The 11947-nt window shown below is 36.9% G+C and overlaps 1 protein-coding gene and 1 long non-coding RNA gene across 3 annotated transcripts in view; one reads left to right on the forward strand and one right to left on the reverse strand.

Annotated features, from left to right (window-relative positions):
- The window catches only part of slc7a5 (solute carrier family 7 member 5), a 38079-nt gene extending 28910 nt beyond the window's left edge, over nt 1–9169 (reverse strand). The window contains exons 1-2 of one of the 2 annotated variants that reach the window (XR_015525881.1): nt 8400–9169; nt 2676–2801 (exon numbers count right to left, since the gene is read on the reverse strand). Coding sequence is in view for 1 of the 2 variants with exons in the window: in NM_001128358.1 (NP_001121830.1) it covers nt 2676–2801; nt 8400–8985 (712 nt within the window). In the remaining variant the exon portion in view is untranslated. The remainder of the gene's footprint in view (nt 1–2675; nt 2802–8399) is intronic. The other variant, NM_001128358.1, reaches the window with a different exon arrangement.
- Nucleotides 7926–10669, forward strand: LOC147830821 (uncharacterized). The gene is made up of 3 exons (XR_015526304.1): nt 7926–9788; nt 9829–10101; nt 10145–10669. It is a non-coding gene; the product is annotated as an uncharacterized LOC147830821 (long non-coding RNA).
- The last annotated feature ends 1278 nt before the right edge of the window (nt 10670–11947 follow it).

Genomic DNA, 11947 nt, shown 5'->3' on the forward strand with positions numbered 1-11947 from the left:
ACTGTAAAAAATAAATTGTTGAGAAAACAGAAAAAAATAAGGCAACTTGATGCAGTAAGAACTTTGAGTTGTCTCAACAACTGTTTTTTAGTTTTGCTCAGTAACAATTTTTTGTTCAGCTAACATAATTTTGTTTCTTTATGCAATGTTGATTATTGTATTTTACTAATGAAGATATTCTTGTCACATCAACTGAAGCAACAGTAACTGCTATTGAGTCAATACATTTTTTTCTGTTTAGTGGATGATTTTTTTTCAAATTTGCAAAATAAGTAATTAGTTCTAGTTAGCATATCATAGCAGTTAGGAGTTTTTAATCATTTTACTTAAAAATGAACACAAACTTACTACTTTATCCATTCATTTTACTTTGGCTTAGTTTCTTTATTCATCAGGGGTCACCACAGCTGAATGAACTGCCAACTTGTTCAGCATATGTTTTACAGGGTATGCCCTTCCAGCTGCAACCCAGTACTGGAAAACACCCATTCACTCTTAGACACCTGTACCTCATGTCTTTGAACTATGGCGGAAACCAGAGTACCCGGAGAAAACCCACGTGAACACAGGGATGCCAACTGACCCAGCCAGGTCTCGAACCAGCAACCTTCTTGCTGTGAGGTGACTGTGCTACCAACTGCGCCACTGTGTCACCACTCTTTCAAGCAACTGATAAACAAACTTAGTTTTCGATCGTCACGTCACGCAAGCACAAATTATTTAAATATCAACATTTCTGTTCAACACAAAAATGTTTGTCCAGAAAACTCAGTTAAACATGTAGACATAACATTTAGCGAATATTGTTGACATAACATATATTTTTATGTAATCAATTCGTTTTCACAATTCTTAGTATTTATGACAGAAAAAGTACAGTTTGCTGAACAAATGGTGATTTTGTTTTTTAGAGTGTATTCACCTGTACCGCATGTCTTTAGACTGTGGGGGAAACCGGAGCACCCGGAGGAAACCCACGCGAGCGCAGGGAGAACGTGCAAACTCCACACAGAAACGCCAACTGACCCAGCCTAGGCTCAAACCAGCGACCTTCTTGCTGTGAGTTGACAGCACCTCCTACTGCGCAACTGTGTCACCACGAATTAATTCCTTATTAGTAAATAATTAATTTACCGCCGCCTAAAATGACAATGCCATCATTTATCCTGATGTTTCACATTAGACATCGTACTATGCCAAATAGGTTTAACTCTAATCTATATGTGCGGCATATGTAGCTCTGGGGTCAGGAATTTCTCATAAAATTTTCCTAAAAAATGTTTTTTAATGTTTTTTTAAAGGTAAATGTAGGTGTAGGTTATACCAACCCGATCTCATGGCAATTCGTAACTTTTTGACTTAGTGGCTACTTTTATATGTATTTGTAAGTTCTCATTCGTACAATTTAATACAATTTGCTAATCCCCCAATGACGGTTGGGTTTAGGGGCAGGATTCAGTGGCACGCCTTCTTTTCGAATTCGTACAAATTAGCGAATAGGCATGGAACGATAACCGTTTTCAAAGTATTTAAAAATTTTCTGCTTTACTGTCCCTGAGGTATGTGTACAATTTTTCTTATTTAAGTTTTTTAGGACAACAGTATCTCCAGCAGAAAAGATATCAAAAGATGCCGTTTTAATTTGTAAAAAACTAATCCGTTTCAGAAACTAACAAAGACAGCAGAAGTCATTTATTCATTTGAATTATTGAATTATTCAGCCTGACATATTTACTGCTTTAGAATATTAGAAATAGTTCTCAAAATAAAATATATGTTCAGAAGGGATAAAAGATTTTGTTTTTTACCCAGACATTTAAAAAGAATATATTTTAGAGCAGTAATCACAATACTGTGAAACCGTGATAATTTTATTCAAGGTCCGACCCATGCATAGCCACTAAATTGACAAAACGTAAAATTATTACGTTTCCTCGAGATCAAGCTGGTTATAAAGTGCATTGTTCATTGCAGAGCTTCTTTATTAAAGAAATAAAGAAAAACAAAGTTTTGAAAAAGATCAATCAAAGTAATCAAATCACCTCATCAAAGTAATAAAAATAACACAAAAGTAACTCAAAAGTAACATCACATATTACTTACCCTAAAAAGTAACGCAAATAGTAACTTTTTTTTGGGAGTAGCTCAATATTGTAACACATTTCAAAAGTATCTTTCCCCAAAACTGTCGGTAATTGTTGATATAGTTTTAATGAACTTCTATTTGAGTAAACAGAGAGATAGATGATAGATAAATACTTATTTAGATTCTGCATAAGTCCAGAGAATCAGTCCAGAACTATTAAGGATAAATGATGTATTTTACACTACATGACATTGCTCAGTTTTAGCAAATAGTCAATATCTTCACTAACAATCCTGCAAAAACACTAATTCCAGAAAAAAGTTTTTTGTAGATAAATGTTGAATTTGGCTTCAAAATATATGTAGCTTGCAGACACTTTCCACCTGGCTAAATAGCAGTGAGAGACACTGTAATGAAAATAGTTGGAACAGTACATGGTATCCATAGCAAAAACAAACAAACACTGACGCCAGGGCCTACCTAACAGCATGCAAATCTACGTGACACATTATAGGGAATGATTATTCGCCTTTATTGACCTGACCGACTGCTGGTGTTCATTCAGTGTGTGTGTTTGTGTGCTACTCACCTTTGCCGATCTCCACAAACCCAATAATGATGATGAGGCCCAAGGCGAGTAGCTTAGCAGCGGCAAAGGCATCTTGAACCCTTGTGGCGGCCTTCACGCTGTAGCAGTTGACAGCGGTCAACAACACTATTGGGAGAGATGGGAGAAACAGAACACTTATTTTTAGTCTTTCACAACAGAGGCTCAGAGGAAGTTAACCTAAATACTTAGTAAACTAATTAGGGTACAATTTGTGAGCCACGCTTTAACTTGAGAGGTGTCATCAGCAAAGAGTTGTTGCCTTTTCATATTTACACGTGGCAGCATGCTTTAGTGTCTTGCTAAAATTTGTACCGCCAAATTTGTACTTACTAAAAGAGGAGATGCATGGTAAACTAACAAATCTGCCTGATCTTGAAAAAGGTTGGGTCCACATGTAGGTTCAAATGACTGTAAGTACTATATACAAGAGCAAGCTTTAATCTGGCTAATGGGTTTTGATTGTAATGCAGGGTGGATCTGCAGGTGATTACCTGAATCATACTCAAATGTCTCGCCCTACTTATTCCATCCACTTACTTTGCAATTTTGGTTACTTTAATTCTGTTTCAATGCGATTAAAAGAAAGCCTACTGATGTCACACGGTCCTGGATAAGATTGATTGGACTTGTCGTGGCAGGGAGCCTTGTGGGCAACGATTTTGGAAAAGCAAAACAAATTGGATTTTTATTTCTGGTAAAAACTGTGACTACATGTTATTAAAACTAATAATACAGAGTTTTAACTAACATGTTTTTCCTGTGTTGGTGTGGGTTTCCTCCGGGTGCTCCGGTTTCCCCCACAGTCCAAAGACGTGGTACAGGTGAATTGAATAAGCTAAATTGGCTGTTGTGTATGTGCGTAAATGTAAGAGTCTGTGGGCGTTTCCCCAGTGTTGGGTTGGGCCTAGAAGGGCATCCACTGCGTAAAACATATTCTGGGTAAGTTGCCGGTTCATTCCGCTGTGGGATGAAATGTGTGAAATGTGTGTGTGAAATGAAAATGAATAATAAGTTTAAACTAACTATGTCAGCTGTAAGACGCATGATTTAACCACATAATTTCACAATTATTTTAATTTTGTTTTATTAAGTTTATTTAATAAATTTAAATTGTAAAATGTAACATTCTAAATACTATTTAAAATTCTCCTTGTTCCTGTTTGTTTCAATCCGCTTTTTAAGTGTGACGTCTCGCAAAGCGGCCTCAAGATCTAAGCGCTCTATCATACTGTATGGGAGACTCATCAAATGGTAGTAATACACAATTATCGATGTGATACTTCGAAAATCATGTTTTTCGAAATTTTGAAATAAAGCGATGTAATACTTTCGAAAATCACGATCACAATACATGATACACAATACACAATCCATGACTAATATCCGATGCACAGAAAATATTGATGTCTATGATGCAGCAAGTTCAAAGACTGTTGTGTATGCCATGATTTTATATAAAATTGACGTTAATGTGTGATATGACAAAAAAGTGGTCATAAACGAAAATGTTCTCAAATGAGTAGCGGCTTGGACCCAGAAACAGTATTCCATACATCACGACTAAACAAGCAGATAGTTATTTATGGGATAATTGACTATGTTCACCTGTGTCTAGTTTGGTTCCTCATTTAGTCATGTTTTTAAGTCCTCATTATGGTTCATCCGTTTGTCATGACAAATCAAATAATCAAACAAATAAAAAATGCATTTTTATTGCTGATAAAAACTGTGATTACATTTAATAAAAATAATAATACAATTTTGCTGTTAGCTGTAAGACGCATGATTTAACATAAAAAAATTTCACAATTATTTTGACTCTTTGAATTAAATTAATTTAACAAAATTTTATTATAACCTAGAGATGGATTGCGGCTGGAAGGGCATCTGCTGCGTAAAAACTTGCTGGATAAGTTGGCAGTTCATTCCGCTGTGGCGACCCCGGATTAATAAAGGAACTAAGCCGACAAGAAAATGAATGAGTGAAAATTTTATTAAATTGTAAAATGCAATATTTTTAAAACTTTTTACAAATTTTCCTTGTTCCTGTTTGTTTCAATTCCCTTGTTTGGTGTGACGTCATGCGAAGTGGCTTCCAGGTCCAATCAAGTTAATGGTAATAATAAATGTTTATCGATGTAATACTTCGAAAATCATGATGTTTTTCAAAATTTCGAAATAAACCAATGAAATACTTTCGAAAATCACGATCGCAATATATATATATATATATATATATATATATATATATATATATATATATATATATATATATATATATATATATATATATATTAGGGGTGTCAAAATTAATCGTTTCTTCGGTGCACCGCGATGCAGACGCGGACAATAAGGTATCGGTTCAGTAATAATCATAACCGGTTATTGGGTACTGACGTCATTTATCTCCTGTGTGCTCTTTCGCGAGGGAGGTGAGCGCAAGTATTTACAATACTCAGCCAACTCAGGGCCGGTCCGAGGCATAGGCACCATAGGCAAATGCTAAGGGTGCTGTATATCCAGGGGGGCGCCAGAAAGGAACGCGGTTCAGTTGGTTTTGTTTTCAAAATTCCTGACACACATTCAGTTATAGACGGCAATAACTCAAAAACCTCTTACCCTAAAAAGATCTAAAGTGTGTTTCCTACAAAAAGACAAAGCTGGTTATGTTTCACAGCTGTCTTTTTATTTTTTTTCGCTCGATATTACGACCACTGCTCCGTTTAAGCCCTCGCAATATTTGTTTAGCCGGAAGAGCTCGCACTGAGAGGAGCTCTCAGTAAGGGACCGTCGGAAAAGTGCTTTTTTTTTCTTTATTTCGTTTTTCTGCTCCGCTCAGCGCGAGTTCTCCCTGTTGCGAGGGCTTAAGTGTGTGCGTGCGTGTGTGCGTGCGTACGTGAGTGTGTTTGTTTGTTTCTTTGGTGCTGTCTATGTTTGTGTATGTGTTTGAATGAGAGATAGTGTGGTACTGTGTGTCTGTGTGTTTATACAGACAGCTTGTTATAGCCTCCCCCCAAAATATAACACTGTATATGGAAAGCATCGTCAATGCACCGTGATATCGTATCGAACCGAAGGCATGATAATCGTAACCGAACCGAACCGTGAGACCAGTATAGGTTCACACCTCTAATATATATATATACATACATGCCTAATATAAAATGGCCAGAAAGTGATTATTTTTTATAAATGGTCAAAATATTGGTGTCTGTAATGCAGCAAGTCCAGAGACTGTTGTGTTCACCATTATTTTATATAAAATTGATTTTAATGTGTGACATGGAAAAAAAAAAGTGGTGACATACAGTATACAAATATTTTCTCAATTTAAATGAGCAGCGGCTTGGACCCAGAACAGGAACAGTATTTCATATGTCACGACTAAACAAGCAGATAGTTATTCATGGGATTATTGATTATGTTCACCTGTGTCTTGTTTAGTTCCTCATTTAGTCATGTTTTTAAGTCCTCATTATGGTTCTTCCTTTTGTCATGTTTATTTTTTCTCTAAATGTGACGCTATTACATAAATTGTTACAATTTTATAAATAAAGCAGTGACTTAAATGGATACCGCAAAAATTAAGTTTCAGCTAAGGAGCTTGTCTGTGTCAGGTTTGCATGATGTATTTGTGAGCATATACGAACTGGATATTACAGTATCTGTAGGTACGGTGTTTTCGTACAGGATAATTGTTTTGGAAAATCAATTGATGTGTGAACCTAATATTAGCAGCCACAGGTCCAATGTTCTGCATGAAACTCAATTGTTCATTGACCAATTACTGGTAAACAGATTTTCAGGGAATAATAAAAATCATGAGCTGCTTCAGCCTCTGGTCCCTGCCTCCAAGCTCCCTATTAAATGTGATTAACTAACAAATACTTCAAAGCAGCATTAGCTGTAAATCGGTCTGGGCACCAAACAGAGAGGCGAAGCCTGACAGCCTTTGTGCACCCTTAAAGTACAAAAGGGGGTCTGTATCGGGTAGGACAGTAGGGCCTGAGTCGCCTCACCAAAGAACACATGCACACACTGCTGTATTACACTGTTGGGCATTGCTGCTCTCATTCTTTAAACGAAGGATCATGAGACAGGCTCATCCCTGAACTCCCTAACGGCATGAACATGGTCCCACTCTGGGGGCCTCTCCCATGGATACGAAGCAATGAACCAATCCAGGAGGCAATCATAACTTCAAAACACATAATAAAACAGGTCAGAGAAAGAGTGGTCGGCTGCTACGCCAACAGACCTTGAGTGCATGAGGATGCTGGCTATAAACCTTGGGCTGAACTCTCAGTGTTTGCATCAGATGTGTAAATCCCATAACTTGCCGTTGCTCAGCTTAAGCCTATGGACGTAGTCGTCTTTACCTCCCTTTCTGTCTCGTCATGTGGCTTCTTATGGTAGGATTAGACAAGTCACTAGCAGGACAAGATTACAGCGAATAGTAAGTGCTGTGTTCATTCATTCCCTCACAATCACAAAGAATACAAATTCCTGTACCCCAATCAAGCATTCATCTGGCCTAGATGAAAAAGGAGGTGGAGAGAGGCAATGGGTGACAAAGAAAGAGACAGGGACAGAAAGGGAGAAATATGAGTTATATTTTGTTGGCCGATTGGTAATTAGGGCTTGAGCTAATTCTGTTAATCCTGGCTGGTTTAAACCTGCGGGAGGGCTGCATTGCTCGCATGGCTGCCATGGTAAATCACACCCTTAACTTATTGCCATGAGCATGCATGTCAAAGATTTGTGATTGTAGTGCTGCAGGGTAACATTCATTAACTCTTTCTGGGATTTACTCTCACTGTTAGAAATGTACTGCCAACTATAAAAGGGAATATTTGAATAGATTGCTCTGATTGTTAGAATGTAAAATAAGCTCACTGTCAAAATGGCTGTGATGGCCAAACACATTTTTAAAGTTTTAAATTGACTTTTCGGTGGATTAAAGATGGGAATAGAGGCTTATTGTTCATAAAAAAGGCACACATTTAAAACCTATTTTAACTGGCAAAGAAGTTGAAAGTACTGTAGCAAAATATTTAGGATATTTAAAAATACCTGGTGGTGAACAAGAAATTTTCAACATATCAGACATTTTAATTAGTGTGCATATTAAAATGTTATTTGAAAAAACAAACATAGATATTATGCTGTTAACAGCAACTTAAACATAACAAAAAATGTTTTTACTCTAAAAATAGGACTTACTTTTTTAACAAATTATCAGTATTTATCCTCAAAGTACAGTATGAACTTACAGCTAAATTCCTATCAATACAAATAAAATTAATTTGCATAAAGCCCGCCAAGGTGATGTAGCAGCACGTGCCACTTCCTCCAGTTGCATCGACTGCATGATGAAATTCGTCTGAACATTTTCAGCATCCTCACTTCCTCCTATAGTCAAAACACGCCTTTTCAGTTTTGAAACGTAGCGTCCTCGTCTATAATTACATATTTACTATCACACGTGTAGTTTAAATAATTTATTTCTTTACAATTGCTATGACAGATGATAGAAGCAAAGAAGCGCGCAAATGACAGCTGAGGTAAGTTAAAGTCCAACGTCACAAACGGTCAACTGAGAAGATTCACTTAGAATAGTGTGATTTTGGTGATTTAATTCATAAATTAAATAAAGTATTTAAAGTTTTAGAGGCTTAACAGTGTAGGTAACAGTTTACTTACGTATACACAGACAAGCCACCAGCTTAGCCCCTGTTTCAGGGACGGGACAGACAGGAAAGATTGGCTTCAGGATGTAAGTGGCGAAAACATATGCGACAATATACTGCGAGGACGGCCTGATGATGAGCAGCTCGATCCACAGTTTCAGAAACGCAGGCAGGGAGCCGTAAACTTCAAGGATGTAAGCGTAGTCACCCCCTGATTTGGTGATAGTGGTCCCTAGTTCGGCGTAGCACAGCGCGCCTATAGTGGAGAAGACGCCGCACACAGTCCAGACAACCAGAGATAGCCCGACCGAACCGGCTTCTTTCACCACTCCGGTTGGGGTCACGAAGATGCCAGAGCCAATGATGGTGCCCACAATGATGGCCACGCCGTTCACCAGAGTTATAGTTCTTTTCAGCACGACTGTCTCTTCTCCATCCGCAGGGCTGATATCTGTGCTCGGGCTTCCAGGCGTGATGTCTCCTGACGGGCTCGTGTTCCCATTTCCACCCCTGCCTGTGAGCATCTTCTCCGTCACCTGCTTGTCGTCTTCATCCCGTTCCGTGGATGCATTTGAACTCCGTTTCTTTAGCCCGGACATCGCGTCCTCTTGTCAAACAAAGCAACGCGCTTTGTACTTGGGTATTAGGTGTGAAAACGACCCGTTCAGCTCCTTCAGAATGGGCTCGGCTGATTCACGTTGATACCGTGGAGTCTGCTCTGACTCACAGAAACGTGGTATCTGAAGTGTGTCAACGTTGTAGAGGCGGACAAAAGCATCCCCTGATTCGGCCTGCCTCTTTCCTCCTAATAAAGGCGCGTCACCGCGTCACTGGATCTAGAGATCTGTTTGTGCTGTGCTCGTCGCCCTCTAGTGTCTACATTCATTTCATGATAAAAATTCTTGTTCTGAGAGATCAAGCAGGTTGAGCAGGTTAGAGTTTTGGATTATTGTTCAGTTTCCATTTGAGATTTGTATAAATAATGTTCTTATTAGAGCTATATAATAACCAGTAAGTCTATTCGATACATTCTCTTGACATTTTAAATAGCATGATAAACTAGACTCTATACAGTACTTTCAAAGTTGCAGTTTTTCCTACACCCATGACGATTTGCCAAAATTATGCCTCTAACTTTTGTTCAAATGTAAACAATATGAAAAAGGTCTGTATGACAAATGCATAAGCATTTTCTAAAAAGGAGTATAATGAGCAGAGCCAATAGAGCCAAATCAGTCTCAAAAATAATACATTTACAAAATATAATCCATACATTCACAACAGTTCAAATGTACAAAATCCAATTCACTAATTCAAAACGCGATTCATAAATACACAAATCCAATTCGTAAATTTAAAATGTGATTTGTAAATACACAAATACAATTTGTAAATTCAAAATGCGATTCATAAATACACAAATTTAATCCATAAATTCAAAGCGCGATTTATAAATACACAAATCCAATTCGTGAACTCAAAACACGATTCATAAATACACTAATCCAATACATAAATTCAAAACAATTCATAAATACACAAACCCAATTTATAAATGCAAAACGCAATTCATAAATAAACAAACCCAATTTATAAATGCAAAACGCAATTCATAAATAAACAAACCCAATTTATAAATGCAAAACGCAATTCATAAATACACAAATCCAACTTGCAAATTCAAAACATGATTTCAAAATACACAAATCCAATTTGTAAAATTCAAAATGCGATTTTTAAATACACAAATTCAATTAGTAAACTCAAAACACAATTCATAAATACACAAATCCAATTCATTTGGCAAAAAAAAAAACTTTTGAATTCACGAATTGTGTGTTGAATTTATGAATTGTTTATTTTATTTACAAATTAGATATTGTAAATGTGAATAGTGCTGTGCATGTATGAATCTTATTTTGTAAACGTTATTTTTTTAGACTGATCTGGCTCCATAGGTGACTGCTGGTGTAGAAACATTCTAGTAAACAAAACAAAAATAATAAAATTTTAACAGTTGTTTAAAACACCCATGTGGGGGGGGGGGGGGGGGGGGGGGTTCTTGTAAATAGATCAGGGTAGAGAAATGAGAATATCTTAGCACCTTTAGTGTAAACCTAATGGGATATAGAATTAATTAAATCCAGAGGGCAGACCAAAACAATGCCATATTTGTTTTTTCACATCTTTACAGCTGAATACAAATGAGGACTACTAATTCTAAAAAATAATACTAAACAGAATAAACTTTTTAAATTAATAAAATTAGATTTTTATACCCTCATAGTATAGTAAAGTGGAATATGTTGATGTATTTTTTTAAGTTTTACACATTTTTAGTTTGGCATTTCTATCACAATCCATACAAACCCAATGCAATTCACCTTGAACTTGAACAATTGGTTAGGAAACTGGATAATGAGTTTTTCCTCTAGAATGACTAGACGTTTTTTTTCCAAATGCTTAATTTCAGTTTTAAATATATTCAGAATCCCTGGCTAGACGTGAAGTACCATTAGCTGCCATTTCTCATTCACCTCTTGACAATTCTTTGATCATAATGTCTGAAGAAACTTATGAAAAAATAACAAAGTTGTCCCTGCTAATTTCCTGTTTTCAAGTAGACCCTTGAAAAAAAATCATGTGACATTCCCTTTGGCCTTCAAAGATATTGGTTCTCAAATTAAACAAAACAACATCTTAAATTTCACCCACAAGCTTTCGCATTTCAAAGACAAATACTTGCATGTCACAAGGTATCCGTCTCAAAAGACCAGGGGAGTATTATCTGCAGGGGGCAAGTGTGTTAGTAATACTCACGAACTTCATGACCTTAATTTAAAGGTTATATTCATCAGGGTTATTTGCCACCTGCATCCTCTATGCACGTGTGCTCTTATCACGAGAATTAGTTTGTATTTAATGGTGTATGTTTTTTCAGCTTAAAGATAAATGAGCCAGCAGGTGATTTCTTTTCCGTGGTACAAGTTATGTGGTTACTGCTGTGTTGTGCCCTGATATTTCAAAGTTCAGTTTTCTTTCTCAACTGGAGAGAGGGGCGCGGGTGTCTCAGTTCCCTGGCATCACAAGGGCTGGTTATCATTAAAAGTGGAAAACAGTCAGCTCGTGAAACTTAAGAGGGTCAGCTTTTCCAAACTTGTATTTAAAATTTGTAGGTATGAACTTGAGTGGTTTAAGAGTTTGAACATGGATTAAATTGTGAATTGAACCAGTTGGCCGATAAACTCTCAGGACCTCTTTTTGATCTAAAAAGGAAAACAGATGGATTTGGAGTTCTAAGAAATATCTTCAAGCCATTGATTCCTGTTTATAAAAGGTAAATAGGCGTGAATGGAGTTTACTTTTTGTCTAAAAATAACTTGAAACAACACTGAAGAACAAAACCAGCGTAAGAGGAAGGAGCCTCTTATTAGGAACTTTTATCTGTGACTTCTATTCAGTTAGCCAACCTCAAAAAGACCTCAGCATCCACCATTGTCAGTTGCCAAACTTCTTCCCTCATCACAACTGTGACCATCTGCAGAGTTTTCCAAAGGAGTC

Source organism: Danio rerio, chromosome 25 (assembly GCF_052040795.2).
Source record: "Danio rerio strain M-AB ecotype USA chromosome 25, GRCz13ab, whole genome shotgun sequence".
NCBI classification, from domain to species: domain Eukaryota; kingdom Metazoa; phylum Chordata; class Actinopteri; order Cypriniformes; family Danionidae; genus Danio; species Danio rerio.